The 24,403-nt window shown below is 41.2% G+C and overlaps 1 protein-coding gene across 4 annotated transcripts in view; it reads right to left on the reverse strand.

Annotated features, from left to right (window-relative positions):
* The window catches only part of dscamb (Down syndrome cell adhesion molecule b), a 127,037-nt gene that overhangs the window by 2,682 nt on the left and 99,952 nt on the right, over positions 1–24,403 (reverse strand). The window contains exons 12-32 of one of the 4 annotated variants that reach the window (XM_061682193.1): positions 20,010–20,206; positions 18,536–18,632; positions 17,760–17,888; positions 16,876–17,043; positions 15,730–15,800; positions 14,129–14,372; positions 12,950–13,096; positions 11,993–12,148; positions 11,488–11,621; positions 11,179–11,332; positions 10,965–11,082; positions 10,215–10,381; positions 9,975–10,073; positions 7,679–7,867; positions 7,296–7,586; positions 5,821–5,997; positions 5,257–5,287; positions 5,047–5,162; positions 4,815–4,964; positions 3,308–3,508; positions 2,912–3,214 (exon numbers count right to left, since the gene is read on the reverse strand). In XM_061682193.1, coding sequence (XP_061538177.1) covers positions 2,912–3,214; positions 3,308–3,508; positions 4,815–4,964; positions 5,047–5,162; positions 5,257–5,287; positions 5,821–5,997; positions 7,296–7,586; positions 7,679–7,867; positions 9,975–10,073; positions 10,215–10,381; positions 10,965–11,082; positions 11,179–11,332; positions 11,488–11,621; positions 11,993–12,148; positions 12,950–13,096; positions 14,129–14,372; positions 15,730–15,800; positions 16,876–17,043; positions 17,760–17,888; positions 18,536–18,632; positions 20,010–20,206 — 3,339 coding nt within the window. Of the gene's footprint in view, positions 1–2,911; positions 3,215–3,307; positions 3,509–4,799; positions 4,965–5,046; positions 5,163–5,256; positions 5,288–5,820; positions 5,998–7,295; positions 7,587–7,678; positions 7,868–9,974; positions 10,074–10,214; positions 10,382–10,964; positions 11,083–11,178; positions 11,333–11,481; positions 11,622–11,992; positions 12,149–12,949; positions 13,097–14,128; positions 14,373–15,729; positions 15,801–16,875; positions 17,044–17,759; positions 17,889–18,535; positions 18,633–20,009; positions 20,207–24,403 lie in introns of all 4 variants that reach the window. The other 3 variants (XM_061682191.1, XM_061682192.1, XM_061682190.1) reach the window with 3 other exon arrangements.

Genomic DNA, 24,403 nt, shown 5'->3' on the forward strand with positions numbered 1-24,403 from the left:
AAGCACATTGATGTTAACAAGCTAAGGATCAAAGCTGCAAAATGTCCCACTTACAGTTGTAGGAAAGTTGAGCTCTTTTTAGTTGTACAAAAACATTCCAGTCAGATATGGTTAGTGCTGCAGACTCCACCACAAAAGTATTCCCGTACTTCTTAGAAGTTCTACTCCTATTACTTCAATGACATGACACAGGCAATGTCTGTGTGTGTGTGTGTGGGGGGGCAACTTCACCTAATTTACTCAGTTTCCCTTAAATTTTAGATGAGTCATTAAACATTTCTGAATTACATTAGAGTAAAAAAAATAAAATACAAAAAATACAATCACAATCAATCATTCCTCCTAAAATAATCTCATTTTCTGACAAAGACAAGCCACACAATCTATTTTACTGTCAAACCACTGATGTTTTCATGCGCACTGTAGATTTGATAAATTGCGCTATTGATGACATTGAGGAGACCCTGCTGCCCTCAGATTATGTTCATTCTCCATTGTTCCCACAGCAGATACTGTGCGCTCCTAGCAGGTCGGGGTTCTGACATCTTTTCTCCATTTTTACAATTCTTTCTGCTTCAGTCGACTACACATTGAGAGCAGGAAATCTCATGAAAGTCCCGTTCACAGTGTGACACATGTTCACCTCTGGATTTAAGGGCTTGCCATTCACATGACTATTTTTCTCATTTATACCAATCCTCACCCAGTGTGAATCCATCTGATTTAATAATAAATGATATACCAAAAAAAAAAAAGATGTGACAACACAATGAAATGGAAGACTGACTTTACAATGTAATCTTCCATGACACTACGCATCATGATGATTCAATGTTTGTTTGTTTTTTTCTGTGAGAATTCAGCTTGTTTGTGCAGCATCAAGCCCTGACTGATGAGATCAGTGGTTCTCAAACTTTTTTCACCTAAGAAAATACTAAGTACTAACATCATGGCTAACATTCAAATACAGTGGCATAGTAGACCTACTGTAAGTGTTATGTGTTAAAGTGTTAAAAATAAGTTGTATATTATTACTGTATTGTTAAACCACTGGCGGCACGGTGGCCGACTGGTTAGAGCGTCAGCCTCACGGTTCTGAGGACCCGGGTTCAATCCCCGGCCCCGCCTGTGTGGAGTTTGCTTGTTCTCTCCGTGCCTGCGTGGGTTTTCTCCGGGCACTCCGGTTTCCTCCCACATCCCAAAAACATGCATGAATTGGAGACTCTGAATTGCCCGTAGGTGTGAATGTGAGTGCGAATGGTTGTTTGTTTGTTTGTATGTGCCCTGTGATTGGCTGGCAACCAGTTCAGGGTGTACCCTGCCTCCTGCCCGATGATAGCTGGGATAGGCTCCAGCACGCCCGCGACCCCAGTGAGGAGAAGCGGCTCAGAAAATGGATGGATGGATGTTAAACCACTGTAGCATTATGCACAGGTTGAACATTAACAGTGCCCATAAATACAGTATGAGAAAATACTGTACTTAAGTAATAATTCAATTGAAATGTATTACATATAAAAGTTGAATAAAAAATATACCTTCAACTTGAATGCAGACGAAAGTGTTTCGTTCATTGAAATAAATAGATGAAACGTTCACCAGGCGGCAAATTGCTAAGTGATGGGATATGAAACAGATTTTAACAAGCTGTTAATCTGCTGCTCTTCTGTGATTTGTGTGTCACTCAGAGACGCACACAATTTCAAAGCCCTCTAATAAGTAGACAGCAGCTGTTGAGGTTAAACTTTATTAGCGAAGTGCAGCAGAATGCAATTTAATAGAAACAAAGCTCAATTAAAGAGCCATTAAGAGGAAAATATCTAAAACTCTTGTACCAGGGAAGACCAGACTGAAGGTATAAAGTATAAAGTGTTCTTTCCCACAAGTACTGTATATTCTAAATACAGTAGATGACAACACTTCGTCATTATAGGAACATTTAAACATTCACTTTGCCTGACAGCTGGATTTGAACAGTCTGCCTCATCAAACTGTCCTGAACTGGCCTCAGGGGCCATTGCTGACGTTTTTCTGTGCAGTTAGGTTATCCGACACCAGCGCTGACTGTTCAATGATGCCTCACCAGGCTGAGCACCAAAAAGGCTTTCACACTGATTGAGCGTCAGTGTGGCACTAAAGTGTTGTTTTTCAATGTTTTAATGAGGGACATTAGAGTGACAAACAGCCTCGATGTGCCCTTGATTTCCTGGTGATATGATCTGCTTGCCCCGAGCGCTAACAGTCAAGCCATTCAAAGAGAACGAGACCTGAAATTGGAGAGATGGATCAGATCACCTGACTTCACGCTATGGTGCCAAGCATGCGCGTGTGCATGCATGCGATGATGAAGGATGACCTGTAGGGAGATTGATTTGCTCAATTTCCAGATGCCCCATTAACAGAACAGTGTAAGTACAATTTTCTGCCTTGCCAATATCAGAAATTGTAATGGGTACCATTCTCTACTCAACTTTTTTGGTGCCCTCTATTCAGCGACTAACGACAGTGGTACGGTATTTAAACGGTGGAGGTAGACACATAGCGGTCTGCTGATTGACCAACCGATAATCTTCATTTTGGGGTGAAGGGATGGGAAGAACAGAAATACTCTTCTAGTAATTAACATGGGTTAATTAAGAAATGATATGCGGAGAAACGCTACAAAATGAAGAGAAAATACTTTTGGGAATAAAGTCATCAAATTTCAAAGAACAAATATTAGAATGAAGATTGCAAAATAGGTCAGTGTTTCTGATGGTGTTGGCGACCTTGACTGAACCCAGGCTGCCTGAATGGAAGTCAGGCCAATATATAGAAACAAGATGAGGATTTCCTGTTTCAGATGGCACTGCGGCGAGCTGAACTCGGTGACGAGAGACCTAATGTAGCACACATGCAATGACGTCCTTACCGGGTCTGTGCGCCTTGGGCACGGCCATATTCATAACGCGGCTGACATCCTGAGGTTTGGGTGGCGAGGCGGTGAAGCGGCAGATGCCCGACTCGGACGGCGTGGTGGAGGTCAGACTGTCGGTGTAGTCGTTGGTCCCTGCCGTCATCTGCTCGGAGGAGGTGTCCGAGATGAAGCACTCGGTGATGGTGAACTTTGCGTGGCGGAGCTGTTCCTCCATCTTGGCGTGCTCGTAGGCTCTGGCCAGCTCCTCGTAGGTGGAGGAGGCACTCTCGGTCGACACCATGCTGCTTCGTGCTCGATCTGAGGATGACGAGTTACATATTGAGACAACATAAGCGTGAGATATACTGCATTCTGTCATTGATATTGCAAACACATTTATTGATCACCCACCTGTGTCCTGTGACGGGCTGACACTGTAGCTGTCGCTCTCCTTGTCCACAGATCCAGTAGTGCGTGGCGTGGGGAGTCTCCAGTCAGTGGTCAGCGTGTGTGAAGAGCTGGTGGGGTGTGGTCTGTTCAGAGTCCACTGGCTGGCGTAGCGGCTTCGCGCTGCGGCAGGGCCAGCTTTGGCAGTGCGTCTGGCAGTGGGATCTTGGCAAGAAAGGAAGGGGACCGAATTTATCGTTCCGTAAAGACGAGGACAAAAGAGTTAACAATACTGCATATACTCACTCATACGGTAATGCTTATTTTTACACTGTCATTTGGTATTCATATGACAATGAGTTTGTTATTGTCAGTTTGTAGTGGTGTTGAACTCCATGAAATCATAGAGAGGTGTTTTGAATATTCTGGTTACCTCATTTAATGACAAGAGTGAAGAAAAACTAATTTGAAACAGGCTGCGCTCAGTTTGAAGTGGAGTTCAAGACCACTGCCAACTACAACCACAATACAGTAAAGAGCATACAGTACTGTTAGTGTAAGTCAAAATTATGCCTTATTATCTTTGCTAAGGATGGCTTTTTTTTCTTTTAATTTAGACCTTTTGTATTGGATCTCATTAGATTGGACAGGCGCCCTGTACTTAATGAAGTGGCGGCTGAGTGTATGTCTACATACAGTAAGTAGTAGTAATTATTTATTAGTATTATTATTTCAAATGAGTAAATACTACTAAGTTTAATGTTAAAATAACCGTGTGCCTATCAAGGAGTAGCTTTTTTATTTGGAAGAGTGTAGTATGGCTTTAAGAAGATGACGTAGTCCTCGCATGGAGCTGGTTACTATGGTGACCGTAGTTGTATCTCCCCCAAGCTGATCTTGACCTTGGTGGTGGTATTGGCTAGACTAAGTCGTAGAGTATTCTAGTTACGTAATAGTGGTTTGATGCGCTTCTTTTAACAATGTGTGACTTCACAAATAAAATTAAAGATTTAATAGAGGATCTATTATTCTTATACATGTATTCATGTATACATGTATACAGTATCATGAGAATTATGGGGTCACATTTCGCAAAGGGACTGCACAATTATGCATAACTGAGCGCAAGGTGGACTGGGAGACTTGGGTGAGAATGTGTCAAGGGGAAGTCGAGAGACCACTACTCTTCATCAGTTGTGGTTCGGTGGAGCACAAACACCAAGTTACCACTCTACAGCACTATTGCGGAGTCATCATCATCACAGCTGCAAGTCACCTCATTGACTAAATGACTTGTTTGCAGTAAATCACAAAGGTGAACTTTTTTTCTTCTTCTCCTGCCGAAGAGATAAATATGCGATGAATGAAATAACACCTTTTGAGAGACTCAGCTTGTTTTGCAGTAACTAAATGGGTATTAAATGCCTGTTTTCATGCAAATTATCCCTGCAATCAGTACTACAACAACAACATCGTGAGAATATTATTGAAAGAGGAAATAAAAATGGGCACTAACAATGGTGGGACTCACTGGTTCCGGGCCTGGCATCGGACACGTCCACCAGTGGTCCAGTGGCCTGGGAAAGAGACTGGTAGTGGACTGTGTGCGTCACTGTGGACGACTTCTGCTTATTTGTGTCACCAAAGTCGTTATCGGTCAACAGCACTGTTGATCGGTCATCTGGAGGGGGAAAATTAAAAAGAATTAGGGCAAAAATAAGAATGTGGGCAAATTGTATTGCTTTTAATCATCATAATCTCACCAATTGTCTCCATGGTGTCCCTCTCCTCGATAAGCAGCTGCGCTCTCGGAATATCGATGTGCATTCTTAGTGTCTGTTGCTGTTTGTTCACGTTTTCTGGCATCCGCGTGTTCTTACTGTGCACATTATTGGGAGGGGGAAAAAAATGAATGCATGTTTTTCTCATGCCTTCGATTGTATAAGGAATAGATTAGAATGAAAAATACCTACCTCATTAGCATTTCTGCCAGGCTTTTGGCATCTGTGAAGTCAACAATGAGACTCGAGTTACAAGCAAAATAATGCTGTCGAAAATTGATAACTAGCAGTGGATATTCTGGACATCTGTTGAAAGCTGTTTAATCCTCATCATAATACAGATATGATGTTTCAGGTTTACTGGTCTTACTTAGTACATCACTTCCATTTGTGTGTATAGATGTTTGGTTTTTAACTTCACAAAAGGTTCTATTAGAGTTGGAGCAACAAACACAGATAAATAAAGCAAATATGCATGAGCTCTTCACGCAAGTCACACCAGCAATGTACCCCTCCAAAATGGTAATTCTGACATAATTACAAATATTCACCACCTTTAAAATGATATGTTTTGTTATTAATTCATTATGGTTAGGGAGCTTAAGTTAGGATATATTAATTTCGTAACACAGCATTTCATAATATCGTGATTTAAATTTTTTTGTAACTAAAGGCACTATTTCGCGCACGCATACAAACTCGCGATGAGGAGAGCTGATTACAAAAAAAAGGACATCAATAACTGCTTAGGCCAACCTCGGAGTCTTTTGAGCCTCTGCTCCCGACGTCTCCTCTTCAGCACCATAAGCATGATGAACACCAGGACGGCCACCACCAGGATGGATGTGATGGTCACCACCATTTTCAGACCTCCGCTGCCTGACATATTGTCTGAGATGGGATCACCTGTTTTCAGCAGAGGAGGAATTGTACCTTGAAAGAAACAAATTTTGAGGAATTAAAAGGGGATACACTGTAAGTGATTTACAATATTTTTTTTAAGTGAAAAATACATCAGTGAGTCAAGAGTGTTTCATCTTTGTTTCTTGAAGTTCAGTTTGACTTTTGGCTCCTAATATTTCAATGTAAACTGTGCAAACAAGTTATTACTTTGCAACAATGGAAGAAAAGCCCAAAACAAATGTGTAAACTGCAGAACAAACCCAGTGTGGATCATGAATTTAATCACATTTGAAATGTATACATTTTCTATGTTTACAGCATATTATGCATCTCAGAATGATCAGAATTACATTTGTCTACGATTCCTCCAGTTAGAGAAGACATTTTGCCTTATCCACGTGATGCTCGTGTTGCATTCTTGCTGTTATTCCAGCAGCTGAGCTGTCAAATTGACAAGCTCACCCACAAAATCATGTTTGCCCACACAGAGAAAAGCACATCCACGCACACATATACGCCATCCTGACAGGCAGCTTAAAACTCTTCAAGCAAAAGCTCTCAAACTAAATTAATGAGTAGTGTGCAGTGTGGCGCTCTCATCGCCTCCTGTCTGTCTGCCTTAAAAGCTTCCTTTCAGTGTGAATGGCACAATCTGTAGTTGCACAATAAAGCTATACAATTAAAGAGCTGCTTTTTTACTCCACTGAAAGCATGACAGTAAAGACTTTTAGATGCATACAACAATGTTGTGTAGGCATAGCAACTGAGTGGCACCTCACCTTTGGGTTGAAACCAGTCCAGATTTCACACCAAGTCGAATCCATTTTTGTGGGAATTGAGCCATGATCATTATTTCATTTCATTAAATTTCATATTTTTCTCATGACAAATATGCGCCTTGGCTCAATAAAGTTTGGGCAACACTGCTCTACTCTTTATGTGCCCTGCAATTGACTGGCAACCAGTCCAAAGTGTACGACACCTCTCGCCCAAAGTCATCTGAGACAGGCTCCAGGAAACCTGACAAGCTGTATAGAAAATAGATGGATGGCTGGAAATTTGCAAAACCTTTTTTATTTCCAAAAAACACTAATTTCTCTGTCAGAGTCACACCTGTAGTTTTGCAAATTTCCATCTTTTTATCTGATTTATTTATCATTTATTTGTGTACTCTTTTATTTATTCAATTTTAGATTTATTTTAAAATGAAAATTGCACTAGTGCTAGTAAGAATACATCTGCTTATTTTATTTTCCCTATAGTTTCAACAACAGTATCACGATTTGAAATGAATAACAGTGTAACTTTGGTCAACATTTCTAACTCACTTCCATCCGCATTGAGAGTGGCAAAGGTGAGCTTCTTTTCTGCTGAGCCAGCACTGTTGATGACCTTCATCTGCAAGTCATACCAGGTGCCCTCCTGCAGGTCGTACAGGATGTAGCTCTTGGTCAACGACGTGCGCTGAGCTGTGGTCCAGGTGGCCGACTCCACTGCCTTGTACTCGAGAATGAAGGAGGTGATTGGACAGCCGCCATTGTTCCAGCCAACCAGATTGAGTCTGGCCCGAGTGGAGTTGATGCTGGTGAAGAGTTCGTGTTCTTTGGCAAACTGCGGTTCTGAGGGGCAGACACACACAGCAGCAGCAGCTTGGATTTTAGACTCAATCTGCGTATTTCACAACATCCATCCATCAGTCTATGCATCATACCTTTTCCATGAGTTTTAGCTTCAATGATCTCACTGATTCGGCCCGGCCCAACAGCATTCTGGGCCGTCAGGGTGAATTTATACCAAGTGCCACACTTGAGGTTCTCCAGACGGTACAAACGCTCGCTGGGGCTGATGGGAAAACTACCCCACTGCTCGCTGTTGTCCTCTGAGTACTGCAGGATGTATCCTGCCGATGAAAAGGTGACAGAATATCATGAAAATCTTTTAATTTCTCTTTAGCAATAACGATAATATTGGTCTTGTAAAGATGCTTTTCCTGCCAATAGAGTCTCCAACGAGTGGGCTTTGATTTGTGATTATCGTGTATTCATTATTGTGTTTCATCTGGCAACAATTTATTTCACCCTAACTGATACATTTTGGAGACATTTATGAAAACATAAGAAAAATATAACAATTCATAAATTTGCTGAAACTACTCAAATCCGGTTTAATAATATTAAAATCTGAAGGACACAGATAAACTATCACTTTTGATCAAATAATGTGAATGGATAAAAATGTGGACATCACAAAAGTAAGCGCAATCAACAAACAAAATATGCATTAAAGAGTACAGTGAAGAAATAAAACACAGAAGTTAATAGGGAAATAACTGCTCTAGACTAATAACTAGACATAACAAACACTTGCGGCCGCATGAGTTTGTTCCGATGGTGGGGGAAGATGCCGCTCCGACGTGGCAGGCCCAAACGTATTGTGAGGGTCTGCTGGGAACGTCTGGCGGAATCCCCTGTCAGAAGGAGTTTCAACTCCCACCTCCGACAGAACTTTGCTCATGTTCCGGGGGAGGCGGGAGACATCGAATCCGAGTGGACCATGTTCCGCACCTCCATTGCTGAGGCGGCCGACCGGAGCTGTGGCCATAAGGTTGTCGGTGCCTGTCGTAGCGGCAATCCCGAACCCGTTGGTGGACACCAATGGTGAGGGATGCCGTCAAGCTGAAGGAGGAGTCCTATCGGGCCTTTTTGGCCTGTGGGACTCCTGAGGCAGCTGATGGGTACCGGCTGGCCAAGCGGAATGCAGCTTTGGTGGTCACTGAAGCAAATAATTCGGGTATGGGAGGAGTTCGGTGAGGCCATGGAGAAAGACTTCCGGACGGCTTCGAGGAAATTCTGGTCCACCATCCGACGTCTCAGGAGGGGAAAGCAGTGCACCATCAACACTGTGTATAGTGGGGATGGGGCGCTGCTGACCTCGACTCGGGACGTTGTGAGCCGGTGGGGAGAATACTTCGAAGACCTCAATTCCACAGACATGCCTTCCCATGAGGGAGCAGAGTCTGGGTTCTCTGAGGCGGGCTCTCCTATCTCTGGGGTTGAGGCCACCGAGGTGGTTAAAAAGCTCCTCGGTGGCAAGGCCCCAGGGGTGGATGAGATTCGCCCGGAGTTCCTCAAGCCTCTGGATGTTGTAGGGCTGTCCTGGTTGACACGCCTCTGCAACATTGCGTCGACATCGGGGACAGTACCTCTGGATTGGCATACTGGGTGGTGGCGGATCGGGGCAGCGTCTGCAGTGATGCGGATTTTGTATCGATCCGTGGTAAAGAAGGAGCTAAGCCGAAAGGCTTACCGGTCGATCTACTTACCGGTCGATCTACGTTCCTACCCTCACCTATGGTCGCGAGCTGTGGGTCGTGACCGAAAGAACGAGATCCCGGATGCAAGCGGCCGAAATGAGTTTCCTCCGCAGGGTCTCCGGGCTCTCCCTTAGAGATAGGGTGAGAAGCTGGATGATCTCAGAGTAGAGCCGTTGCTCCTTCACATTGAGAGTAGCCAGATGAGGTGGCTGGGGCATCTGATTCGGATGCCTCCCTGGTGAGGTGTTCCAGGCACGTCCCACCGGGAGGAGAACCCGGGGACGACCCAGGACATGCTGGAGAGACTACATCCTTCGGCTGGCCTGGGAACGCCTCGGGATCCCCCCGGAAGAGATGGATGAAGTGGCTGGGGAAAGGGAAGTCTGGGTGTCCCTGCTAAAGCTACTGCCCCCGCGACCCGACCTCGGATAAGCGGTAGAAGATGGATGGATACCAAACACATATAGAAATAGAGTTTATTGTGTTATTGTGTCATTGTAGCATTTGAAGACATTTTTGAATGGCAAATGTAATGCTAAAGTGACATTTGAAAGGATGATTCAGGTTTTCATTTTGGAAAATTAAATTTAAGACATTTTATGGATCCGTGGACAATCTAGATAAAGTTTTCCAATGTGCTTGCTGAATCTACATTATTTGTTATGTATCTACTGTATGTGCCAGTATATGTCACCTCTGATGGAGCTACCGCCATTGTCTCCCGGTATCCACGACAACGTGATTGAAGTGGTGGTGGTCTTAGTCACTGTGAGACGTGGCTGATCGGGAGGCACTGAGGATATAAGGATGAAGACACTTCAATGCATGATGTGAGGTTATTATTTAAAACATATACTATATGTTTGTGTGTTTGTGTGTGTGTGTGTGGTTCTTTCATAAAAACATTATCTGGGACATATCCACGTTTACTTGCCTTGAACCTGCAGGTTAAGCGTGATCTCGTCCGAGCCCCAGTTGTTGCTGGCCACGCAGCTGTAGTTCCCAGAATCCTCTGCTTTGACTGTGCGGATGATGAAGCTGCCATTGGCGTGGACACTTCGTCGACCGTCCACCAGGACAGGCGTCGGCGTCCCATTGGTGCTGCAGACAAATAGCTTGGATAATAACTACCATACTGATTATTATCAAAAACAAAAAACTGTTACTTATTACATTACATTGCACATTTTTTTACAAATCAATTTATCCTTATAATTCTGTTTGGGAATAATTTTGTTAGTACACAAACATTGACTGTTTTCCTGTCAGATCTCCCTGTCCATTCTCTTTTTTTTGTGTGGTGCAGTGGAGACCCAAATTAGGAGGGAAATAACAAAATCAGCGTGATTAGAATATTGTTTATTGAATTATGATCTATGTAAATACCCGTTTTATTCGCACGTTTTGTTTTGGTGTGGTTCATCCAACCCAAACGTTACCATCAAGAACACAATAGACACTATTTTATGAAATCACACTTGAATTTCAAAGTCCTTTGACAAGAAAGGGTGTACATGTTTGACAATCACTAAAAAAAACCTCATTACAGCATTTTAGTATTACAATTGGGGACCCGACAAAAACTGACCTGCTTCCCATTTTAGGTTGACGGGGATGACATAGACTGATTGAGATTGCACCCTACCTAAGGTTTTGGTACAACAATTATTGAGACATGACTTACTTTCCCTTGAGCCACTTGATTGTGGGAGGAGGGTCCCCAATAGCTTTGCACGGTAGGACAATGTCCTTCATCCAAGGAGTGGTCACTGTCCCATTGAAGGTTAAAATTCTGGCTGGTGCTAAACACAACACACGTAGAGAAACAATTTGATGTAAAACAAAAAGAGGAGGATGATGCAAGGGAAGACTACCTTTCCTTATATGGTGCACTGTACCTTTAGCCAGAGGTTCCACTGTGATCTTCTCACTGTTGTTGCCGTGACCAGCAGCAGTCACAGCCACCACCCAGATGCTGTACTGCCTGTTCCGAGCCAGATTTGGGATCCTGTAGAAATATGCGTCGGGAGAGGCTTCAAACTCGCTCATTACCTAGAAAACGGAGAGGAGAAGAGATTACTGTATCACTGTGAAGCCACAGTATTTTGACGGCCTCATCACAGAGCATTGTTATTTGAGTCATCCATTCCCCCTAGCTTAAAAGACCACGGAAATGATAGAATCCCGTGGCACACACACACTATTACCATCGGATGCAGGTTCGAGCAGAAGACGATGTATTTCCTGATGATGCCGTTGAGTTTGAGAGGAGGGAGCCAGGATACGAATACCACAGAACTGCTGGAGGCAGCGGCCTTCACGCCTGCAGGGGGACCAGGAACTGGGGATGGACACAAAGAAGTCAAACTCAGAAAATACAATAAACAAGCAATTCCCTATTAGAAAGCTATAACTCCAAACTCTGTGATTTTTTTTTTCCAATACACTGTACATATATGGAGAAAAACAACATTCACCCTGAGTATGATGCAGCAAAGTGTTATAACACTGCCAAACACAACCACAGAAATAAAAAGAAAATAAATGCATAATCAATAAATGACTACTTCGCTGACAGTGTCACTTAAATCTTTGTAATGTGAGGAATTATAGAACATACTGAATATATTCAAAGACAAACAATATTTCTGCTGTGAGAAAAACATGCAACTGTCATACAGTATATGTTCCTTTTTCATTGCAGCGTCTTACCATCCTCTTTGGTCCGCACGTAGATCTGTTCACTGCGAACACCATCTCCGGCGTTGGTGAAGGCTAACACCTGGATGCTGTAGTTCGTGTACTTCTCCAGACCATCCAGTTCCAGAGACGGCTGACCCGTGGTTACGTTTCTGATTTCTCCGAGTTCTAACACACGAGGGGAAATGCATTTATGAGCCTGAGCATGCAAAATACTCATTCACGTATTATCATGATGAATACAACACTTAACACTTTATATATGGAAAGGGACACCACACTATTGTAGTTTATTAATGGACTTTATGCCATAAAGTATATTTCTGCTTCTTTCTTACCACTGTGATTTTTTTATTAATACTAAGCATTGTAGACTGTCTGCTTCTGTTCGTAAAACTGCCTCTTTTTTTTGTTGTGTGTGACTCTTTTCTCTTCTTTATTGGTAACAAATAATAGAACAACGTTAAACATTAACATGTTAACTTACTATAATAACAAAGATGTTAAGTATAATTCCACAAAGAGTGTAATCGGAGTAATGTGTGTGTGTGTAAAATATATAGAAGAGGACCAACAAAGGCAAATAAAAACAACATTGTATATGATATTATAAGATTCTCGATGACAAAATAATCAAAGAAGGATACTTAATCAAAATAATCTTGAATTATTGAGGAATCAAACAAAATATAGACTAAGGGACAACTTAGGAGACCATGTGGGTAAAATTCTGTTGATTATCAACCCATAATGCAATTTGAAAATCATGACAAGAGTTAAAATACCGTTTGAGAGACACTTCTGAACCATGACAGTACATAGCAGGATAATGATGCAACAGTGCCCCCTGGAGCAATATTTATAAAACCCCAGCAGTTAAAAATACTGTACCTGCACTATATATTCAGGCTTCCACAGCAATTTAAACGCATTGATCGTTGTACAATGTGAGCATTTCTATGTTGTTACCTCCATCAGGCAGGTTTGCCCAGTAGATGACTCTGTAGCCTTGCAAGTTGCCATTGAGAGCCTCTCTTGGAAGCTGAATCCAGGAGAGTGAGATAACCTCGGGGGACTTTGCTACGGCCAGCACATTTTCAGGAGGCCGAGATGGCACTGACAAAAGAAACATAAGGGTTAGTCTTAATGTATGCTTGAACGGAAAAGGAAATGTGAAATTAAATGTTTTTGTTTTTTTTATATAGAACGGAGGAATTCTAAACGTTGCATTTAGGTGGCTATGTAGGTATAGTTAAGTAATAGTAATCACTACAGCCTACTGGAAATATTATTTTCTTCTATATAAAAAATGCAAATAACACACTGAACAAATGTAGAGGAAAATGTATTCCCAATTGGTTATGATAGTCCGGAAGCAGTATCATATAGGTTGTTCAACAAAATAATTTGCTTAAAAAAAAAAAAAAACAGGTCAGCTCAAATTTAAATTGTTGGCTATCTGAAAAATTAATCTTTGATGAAGAAATGTCATAACTTCATTCATTCATCATTTTTGTCCCATGTTGAAGGTGACAGTTATTATAAAGCAAACACAATGGTTTGTTAAACTATTCAAACACATTCAAGTGGAATGTCCAAAATCAAATGCCACAAACGTGATTAAATTTGGAGTCCAACCATTAAATGAAAAAAAAAAAAAAAAAAAGCCACAAAAGTCAAACATCAAATTGAAAATAACAGCACAGGAACCTGAGAAAGCATCTGACAGACAAATTATTAATTCCAACAATACCTAACAATGTTACAATATCCTATGGATATTAGAATAAATTCACTTTATGTTATTTCCTATGCGTAAAGATTGTTTTGGAATTAGAACAATATGTAAGTCAACCAGTGTCACAGAATCGGTCTGTTTGACTTTTGAGGTTGAACTCTGTTTAAAAAAAAAAAAAATAATAAAAATCTTATGTTAAGATAGTCCACTTGGTGGTAGCATTGTATAAATGATTCCATTAAAAAAAACCAAATCTTACTGTAATGAACTCGGTCTTTTTAGCTTGGACTCCAAACTCAGTGAGGTCAATTGTGGTCAACTAATTCAGATTTAAAAAAAATAAAAATAAATAAATAAAATAAATAAAACTGATAACCCACCATAAGAATTAACATTCATCCCCTGCTTACCATCCTCTAAGGTTTTAGTGACCACCTGCTGTGAGGATGGTCCTGTCCCGGCCCGGTTAGCCGCTTGTACAACCACGCTGTACTGCGTGAACTTCTTCAAGTTGTCCAGCACAATGCTCTCCATGATGTCGCCTGTGGTGTCCACACTGATGATGGTGAATTGGTGACTTCCACCGGGGCTGTACTCCCTGTAGCCCACCTGGTAGCCTCGGATCACGCCGTTCTGCAAGTGCTTGTTGGGAGGCTGCCAGACATGAGGAATAATCACTCAACAGTTGAGCACTTATGAATACAGATTAAGGCAAATAATAATAAAAAAATAAAAATACTTTAGACGTACATGATATAAAAAGGCTACACACCCCTGTTCAAATGTCCATTTTTTTGTGACATAAACAAATAAGAGCAAGATAATTTTTGTAGCATTTGCACCAAACATACCTTTTGGAATTATAGCAAAAACGTTCAACCTTGGTTTCATCGGACCATAACACATTTTCCCACTTGTGTTTGAGAGACTTCAATTGTATTTTTGCGAATTTTGAAACCAAGGTAGATTTTTATTTTTTTATTTTTTTGTAGGGCCTACACAATCTAATGAGATCCAACACAAAAGCTTCCTTTACAAAGATAATTCGGGTTTGTAAAGGAAGAATTTGTGTACCGTCCTTGTATTGTCTCATTAAATTGTGCAGGTACAGTGTACCCATAATGAGGCCAATGAGGGAACAATGGCATTCTCTGTCCATTTGTTGAAGATGACAGCTTCTCTGAGGTGACTTGAAGTTTTAAAATTCAGTTTGAATCTTGTTTTATTACTGTTTCAGTAATTTGCTCAAGAAAACAATTACTTGCTTGGTTTAGGATAATCCAATAGTCTTTCTACAACTTGAACCACAAGCTAGAAAGACTCAATTATCAAGACAGTGGCAGAATTCTTCTCACATGGATGCTTCTTAATTCCTTTGATATATTTTTGTCAGGCTGCGTCCCAGCTTCAACAGATTGTTTTTATTTCCCAAGGCCAATCCTAAAATTTTTGGTGGCCTGTGAACCATGCGACCTCTTCAACTATTTGATACTATGAATGAACGTCTTGTACAAATGACACAATGCAACATTCAAATTGGACCAAAAAAGCAACATGTGATGAAGCTTGGAGAGCCCAGAAAAAGCTTTGTAGGCTTGTAAACCTGCCATGTACTCTCCGTGTGTGACCTCAGTTGACGTGAATGAAAAGCCTGTGCTGTGTTCTTATATAAACTGTATTTCTTTGTTTTATCTTTTCTACTTCTTATTTCAATTTTTTAAATAACACTCCCATATTTTGCAAAAAAGGTTTCACAAATAATGTATTTTTAACTTTTTCAATAAACGCTTTTTAGAACTATAATTTGAAAAAAAAAAAAAATCTATCTTCTATCGTTCAACATTTTGTTTACGTATTTATTTTTCATTCAAAAAAACAACAATTTCTTCTCGTAACCTCCTGATGTGGGTCCATCTTTTGAATTTATAATTACAATACGCAGCGGGCTGCAAATGGCCCCTGGGCCGCTCTTTGGACCCGACTGTTATATTGGCTTGGACAGTGATTGTACCTTCCAGGAAACCTTGATGCTCTGCGGGGAGGTGGGCTCCAGAGAGACTTCCTGGGGAGGACCGTCAGGAGCTGCAAAATGAAATCCATCAGTCAACATTACCCGGCACTTGTGTCTTGAATGGGTGAGATTATCTACCATCAAGGCCAATTTAGTTTACACTTTCACTTCACTAGAGGGTACTGGCGAGTTAAAAATATGATGTTTGAATGCTTGCTATCCTTAATGTGCCTTGCGGCTTAATAGGGTAATAAAAACAACAATATTAATATTTAAATGTGACAAATGCTTGAGTTACTTTGAATTTCATGCTTTACCTCATTAAGTTAATTTAATGTGCTCGCGGGGGAATGAGTACAAGTACTCAGTAAATTAACATTTATTGAGGTGACTAAACACGCCAGAGTGAAGTTAAGATAAAAGCCTCCCCATTTACAACTGTATGTGATAGTGAACTCTAAATATTGTTATTTCATGACAAACACAAATATTCATGCCTGACCATGTTTCTATGGTACCAAGTGTTTTCTGCTGTTGGGCTCTTCTGTAACAAAGGCTACGCCCCTATTAATTGCCGTGTGCATTGTCCGCTTGAATTAATAAAAGCCACACCTCAAATAGAAGCCTCTTTTTGGCACTGTCTTTAACATAACAGATTTCCTCAAATAATGCCCTCTGATCTATACACTGTGTCCCAATTAATCACAGTGTGATTTGTCCACTTGAAAAAATTGTCACACAAATTACACAAATAGATGCATAAACGTGCCCTCAAGGCAAAAGTAACAGATGGTGCCACTTGGAGGCTGCAATTACTTTCCCAATAGCATTTGATACTACCATGCGTCACGGTAAACTCCATTATCACAACACACACCACTGCAGATCAGAAGTGGCATCTGTGAAGCTGAAGCTGCTGTATGCAGCACCGTGTGGGACAAATACCAGCGAGTCATGCCCAAAAATAGTATTTACTGCATTTATGGTTAAAAATGTTTTTTAAAAAAATTACTGAATTGTATTACAAAAATGCAATGCATTAAGGCCTCCTAGCAGTAAACGCCTTAGCCTTGATTGACGCCTTTCCACAGTTGAGGGAATAAATGCCTCTGGCCACGATATGACAAAGTAGAGTGAGTCGCTGACCGGCTTCATCGGTCGTGATGGTGAGTTCGTTGCTCGGGTTGCTGTTGCCGATGATGTTCTTGGCAACCATGCGGATGTTGTAGGTGGAAGAAGGGTGGAGGTCAATGATGGTGGCCTGGTTGAGCTGTGGTGACACATCTTTGGTAACTTGGGCTGATAGCCACGAAGCTACAGGGAAAACACAAAAAGGCAGGCTATCAGAAACGTTACCCTGTAATATTGTGGACATACGCCAAATGAAAAGATGCTTACCAAATAAAAACAAAAAAGTAGACAATTTATTTTGAGCTCGGATACATTATCGTACTTACTGTACTTGCTACATTAGGTTTCTGAAGATTTAGTAAAGCAGCTTGCCCAAAGAGCTGTCATGGAATGATTTCATTACACTACTTTATGGCCGCCTCTGCTCCAAATGGAAGCATCTTCATTCAAGTTATTTTTCGTACATTTTTCATCCAGCTCAAGGCTGAATAAATGATCCATCCATCCATCCATCCATCCATCCGTCCATCTTATCTACACCCTGGATTTGTTGCCAGTCAGTAAAGGGCACACATACAGTGACAGACAACCATTGACTCTCACCTTCACACGGTCATTGAGTGGAAACTAAACCCACACTGTCTACACCAAAATCAGGCGAATGTACCACTACCCCATCAGTGACTGGATAAGTGATCAGTATGTGGTGACCCACAAGATGGAGACATTCGCCAGGCGTATGTATCTTCAAGGGAGGGGCAGGAGATGAAAGATCAAAAGGGAGTTGTTGGCTTTAAAGGGAATAGTTGGTTGTTTAATGTGAAAACACTCTGTATGTGGAAAGAGTAAAGAGAGATGACTGTTTCTCGTCTTGTTATTTACCGCATCTCCCCAAGTACCTGTTTTGTTCTTGCACTCTATGTCATATCCTGTAATGGGGCTGTTGCCATCAAAGCCCATGGTCCAGCGAAGTGCTATGGTTCTGTCTTTGACTTCCCGGATCTCTACCTCAGGAGGGTCAGGAGGCTCTGGGGTAAAATGTGAATAAAATGAATAAACTTACATAAACTTTGCTTCGAACACAGAAAGCAGGTAGAAAGGACAGATCAATTATTTTTTATCTGTATGCGAAACAGCAAACAGCATGGCGGAACAAGAATTAATTAGATAGTAAATGACTAAAGGTATATATGTAAGACTTCTTCTCTAGCAATACCATTTGTTCAAATAAAATCAAGTTTGTTGTCAAGTGCATGCCAGAACAAAAGATGGCCCTATGACCAAAAGTGTAGAACTGTGTACAGCAATCAGAAGCCTGAAGGAAGTAATTTTAGGAACACACAAACCATCAGTCTTGAATCGAGGTAAAAGATAATCATACAAGTGGACTGAGCGTGAAGCAGCATGACCTCTGAATAATTACACTGAAGAGCTTAAAAATACTAATATATGGATATCATGGAGCACATTTTCACATCATACAAATGAGATGAGCTTCCAAGAAATTTTGGAAAGGTTTCAATCGAGCTGAATTTACTCCAAAGAGTGCAAATGCATAAAAAAAAAATACCACAGCACATAAAAAAATATGATTTGCAAGGACTGTAGTTTATCTTCTTCTAAAACAAACTGGAAATATTAAAACATTTGAATAGCCTATTTCGAAGTGTTTTACCTTGCACAGTCAGCTGTATGATTCCTCGATCTTCTCCAAAGGAATTGATGGCGTGACAGGAGAAGAAACCAGAGTCCTCGCGTACGGTGGGCATTATCTGTTGATAAAGAAGCACATGTCTGTGATTAAGGAACAGAGTCACACTGTCATTCAAGAATCCAAATTAATGTATCAAATAGAATAGGAGAATTGGAAGTACAGTGGGTACGGAAAGTATTCAGATCCCCTTAAATTGTTAACTCTTTTTAATATTGCAGCCATTTTTTTTTTTTTTAATATTGCAGCCATTTGCTAAAATCCCCCTCCTTTAGCCATCACCTTATCGCGGTGGAGGGGTTTGTGTGTCCCAATGATCCTAGGAGCTAAGTTGCCTGGGGCTTTATGCCCCTGGCAGGGTCACCCATGGCAAACAGGTCCTAGGTGAGGGACCAGACAAAGCACGGCTCACAGACCCCTTATGAAGAAGACAAATTAAGAAGAAGAAGAAGAAGAAGAAGAAGACTGTCATCACCACTGTCATTGGCCTCATCAAGGATAGGGACGAGTCTACATATCGACAGGAAGTGGAGCGGCTGGAGTTGAGGTGCGGCCGACACAAGCGAGCACTCTGGAGAAGGCTTCCGTCGGGCCACTCTGCCATAAAGCCCCGACTGGTGGAGGGTTGCAGTTATGGTTGACTTTCTAGAACTTTCACCCATCTCCCAACTGCATCTCTGGAGCTCAGCCACAGTGATCTTTGGGTTCTTCTTTACCTCTCTCACCAAGGCTCTTCTCCCCCAATTGCTCTTTTTTGGTAACCTTAGCCACATCTCTGCCTTGCCACAATTCTGTCTCTGAGCTCTTCATGCAGTTCCTTTGACCTCATGATTCTCATTTGCTCTGGCATGCACTGTGAGCTGTAAGGTCTTATATAGGGAGGGGTGTGGCTTTCCTAATCAAGGCCAATCAGTATAATCAAACACAGCTGGACTCCAATGAAGGTGTAGAACCATTTTTGGGATGATCAGAAGAAATGGACAGCACCCGAGTTAAATATATGAGTGTCACAGCAAAAGGTCTGAATACTTATGGCTGTGTGATATTTCAGTTTTCTTTTTTAATAAATCAGCAAAGATTTCAACAATTCCGTTTTTTTCTGTCAATATGGGGTGCTGTGTCTATATTAACGAGGACAAAAAATGAACTTAAATGATTTTAACAAATGGCTGCAATATAACAAAGGGTGAAGAATGTAAGGGGGTCTCAAAACTTTCCATACCCACGATAGAATGTAAAGGGGAAGAAAAAAAGCCAAAAAAAAACAAAAAAAAGAAACAATGTAGAAAATACCATGATGACGTGGAGGAAATACAGCATTTTAATAATAGACGTTTCAGTCATACAATTAATTCCCAGAGACAACTATATTATATTTCATCTTAAAGATGTTAATGTGCAACCGTATTTGGGCCTGAATCTTTGACATAACACTCACCACCAGTGTTGAAATGACTTCGTCGGCCACCTCCTTGATGGTGACTATGTATCGGCTGGTCTCAGGGTTGATGATGCGTTCTTCTTTCTCCCAGCGCACCATGATGGGCTTCTCCCCATGTGCTATGCAACTCATCTTTTTCTCCTCCCCCTGTGTGGCCAGTGTGGTGTTGGGATAGGATGTGATCATGGCCGGGACTAAAAGTGGACGACACAGAGGAATATAAACTGGTAAGAAGAAACATGCTGACTGAGATCACGTTAGTAATAGAGTCATATCGCCCTTTTAAATGAGGGTTTGTTTGAGGGTGTGTATTTAGTCTTTTTATATGTGTACATTTACATTTACAGCTACCTGGAATAGGATATAGATTACAACAGTGTTTCCCAACCCTTATTGAGCCAAGGCACATATTTTACATTTGAAAAATCTCACAGCACACCACCAAACAAAAATGTCACTAAAAGTAAATATACTGAAATAATCTTTTTTTTTTTGTTTTTTTTTTTTGGTCGCTTCATTTACTCATAAATGTACTTACTCTGTAAAATCACGGTGATGTTTAGTTGAACACAAAGCTATTATTCTGTTGTATGAATGGCAACAGGTGGATACCTAGGCTGATTGTCTGCTATCTAGCGGAAGAGAATTTGATTGTTCTGCTTGTCATAGATCGAGGGAACAAACAATATTTAATTAGTATTAAATTAATAATTTTTGGTGTATCACACACAGCACACTGGTAAGGAGTCAGTCTCTGAATTTGAAAATGCAGTTTTGGCTCACTTCATGTAATTTCAGAATAATTTGCAATCATATATTGTTTTCGGTATAGTATGTCACTGCACAGTGCAAAGTATGTATCACCAATTTTTAAATTTGTATTTAATGGCAAAAAGTGTGTTTTTGGCTGTTTGAAGATATGCATTGTTATAGGAAAGCAACAGTATGGGATTTTGTGATGTTTTTAATCTATTTATTTATTAGTTACATTGTTTGGGCATACAGGTTGTAGAAAGTATCTGGTTTGGTATCATTATTTGTAAATGCATATACTGTGTGCAAAATAAACGTGTATTTCTTGCTCAGCACAGTGAGGATATAACTTCATCTAAATTCTCTCCGCCTGCTTTGATGATGACAGGGAGCGGTAAGGTGCATCTTTTGAGGAAGAGGCTGCCGAGATGAAGAAGAAAGCAGTGACTCCTGACTGAACTCCCATCGGTCTGAGCGAGGAGTCTGTCTGGCGGTGTGCCGTAACCACACACCGGATTCATTATCAACAAATCTAGCCGGCGTGCGGTTGTGCGAGTGTGTGTGTGTGTGTGTGTGTGATTCAGCAGAATTCTTATCTGTTGTTAATGTCTCTCACCCAGACTGCTCTGGTCTTTACTCGTCACACCTTTACTCATTCTGCCATTTTCTTTTCTCACACGAAGCTGATTAGACTTTCGGCTAAAATGTTCAGGTAAAAGTGTGAAGCTGCCGAATTGGATTACATCATATTAGTTCTGAAGCTCTGCACAGAGAGTGTGAATGTGGTAATCTTTATCACCTAGCACATAATGGGTATTGTCCTTCTTCTGAATATAAACCTCACACTGTGGGTAAAATAATTCAAAACGATATATGAGCTGTGCTACATTGGAGAGTTGGTATTGTCATCTCAATCTCAAGCAGTAATAGAATATATATATACATATACAGATTTATTAAAAAAGAAAAACTGAAATATTACACAGCCATAATTATTCAGACCCTTTGCTGTGACACTCATATATTTAACTCGGGTGCTGTCCATTTTTTCTGATCATCCTTGAGATTTTGTAAAGCCACACACCTGTCTATATATGACCTTACAACTCACAGTCCATGTCAGAGAAAATGAGCATCATGAGGTCAAAGGAACTGCCTGAAGATCTCAGAGACCAAATTGTGCCAAGGCACAGATCTGGCCAAGGTTACCAAAAAAATTCTGGTGCACTTAGGGTTCTTAAGAGCACAGTGGCCTCCATAATCCTTAAATTGAAGACGTTTGGGACGACCAGAACCCTTCCTAGAGCTGGCCATCCGGCCAAACTGAGCAATCGGGGGAGAAGAACCTTGGTGAGAGAGGTAAAGAAGAACCCAAAGATCACTGTGGCTGAGCTCCAGAGATGCAGTCGGGGATGGGAGAAAGTTCTAGAAAGTCAACCATCACTGCAGCCCTCCACCAGTCGGGGCTTTACGGCAGAGTGGCCCGACGGAAGCCTCTCCTCAGTGCAAGACACATGAAAGTCCGCATGGAGTTTGCTAAAAATAACACCTGAAGGACTCCAAGATGCTGAGAAATAAGATTCTCTGGTCTGATGAGACCAAGATAGATCTTTTTGGCCTTAATTCTGAGCGGTAAATGTGGAGAAAACCAGGCACTGTTCATCACCTGTCCAATACAGTCCCAACAGTGAAGCATGGTGGTGGCAGCATCATGCTGTGGGGGTGTTTTTCAGCTGCAGGGACAGGACGACTGGTTGCAATTGAAGAAAAGATGAATGCGGCCAAGTACAGGGATATCCTGGATGAAATCCTTCTCCAGAGTGCTCAGGAACTCAGACTGGGCCGAAGGTTCACCTTCCAACAAGACAATGACTTTAAGCACACAGCTAAAATAACGAAGGAGTGGCTTCAGAACAACTCCATGACTGTTCTTGAATGGCCCAGCCAGAGCCCTGACCTCAACCCAATTGAGCATCTCTGGAGAGATCTGAAAATGCCTGTCCACCAACATTCACCATCCAACCTGACACAACTGGAGAGGATCTGCAAGGAGGAATGGCAGAGGATCCCCAAATCCAGGTGTGAAAAACTTGTTGCATCATTCCCAAAAAGACTCATGGCTGTATTAGCTCAAAAGGGTGCTTCTACTAAATACTGAGCAAAGGGTCTGAATACTTATGGCTCTGTGATATTAATTTTTTTCTGTTTTAATAATTCTGCAAATTTTCAACAATTAAATTTTTTTCTGTCAATATGGGGTGCTGTGTGTACATGAATGAGGAAAAATATTAACTTAAATGATTTTAGCTAATGGCTGCAATATAACAAACAGTGAAAAATTTAAAGGAGTCATATTCCTTGTGTGTCTCGTCACATACTTGGCCAATAAAGCTGATTCTGATTCGAATACTAGGAACAATCTCCATCCAGAAGAACGCAATAATGGGAACAGCTAATATCCTGCGCAGAACTCTCAAGCTCACTGGCCTGTGGTAAAGGACCCAAGTTTGAAGGAGATACCGCCCGGGTGGGCGAGAAAATGTTTTTTTTTGTATTTTATTTTTGTATACATTATTTTTATATATATTCTTTAAAATCTGCTTTGAATTATAATTGCTGGCTGTTTGAAGAGGATTATCCGAAGACCTTTGACTTCAGGTTGCTCATGTGTCACAGTCTGCCATGATAGACAGCCAATCTGACAGTCAATCACATTCTACTAGCCACTATCAGATACACTCCCCTATTTAAGACTTTCTCGATGACCCGATCATTGTCAGAGCATTTGACTGCCATACATGCTAGAGGCTACAACACGACCACCGTGAGAGTTCTGCCTTACCACGTATGTTCTACAAAGTCAACCAAGTGTGAGTTTTCCTGTTCTGTTCTTTGTCGATCGTAGATTAACACAACAGGGAAATCTGAGTATTTCCTGACCTGCTATCTGTGGATTACTATGCATTGCATCACTTTGGCCCAAAACAAATTCCCTATCTTAAAAGCCTCAATCTCTTGACTGTGAAGTTGACTGCTCTGTATCCTGGCTTTGAATGGATTTGTCACAGGTGATATTAAGTCTTTATTAAAATCCCTTCCAACTATTACGGTGGTTCAGTGTGCTGCATTGGGGCCCTAAATCACACTCACCACGTGTCATCTTGATTCAGTAGGCTGACATCTCAAACCAATAGAATTCCATCCATTGATCGATCCATTGATTTTCAAGAAGTGGCCAGCCAAACGCAGGGCACAAGAACTTTCATACTAACCATAACTTTGATTGAAGACTCTAAATGGCCCGTAGGTGTAAATGTGAGTTTGAAAGGTTATCTAATTGTACCCAGCAATTTGGCCGGCGACCAGTCCAGGCAGTTGGAATAGGCTCCATTTCATCTGAGACCTCAACATGGAAAAGCGGTACAAAAAATGGCTCGATGGATGTTTTTTGTCCTGCTCTAGAAATGCCATTGAAAGGGACAGTTGCAGAATTGCCATGTGAAGGATGCAGTAGATGCAGCCAGAAGCCTTCTCCCTCAGCGGAATCTATATGGCAATTCACCATCATGTCACAAGAAGAATGTACATTCTTCCGATAGTACCACTACTTAAAAAAAACAAAAACAAAACTATGTCCT

Source organism: Phycodurus eques, chromosome 7, assembly GCF_024500275.1.
Source record: "Phycodurus eques isolate BA_2022a chromosome 7, UOR_Pequ_1.1, whole genome shotgun sequence".
Classification (NCBI taxonomy): Eukaryota; Metazoa; Chordata; class Actinopteri; order Syngnathiformes; family Syngnathidae; genus Phycodurus; species Phycodurus eques.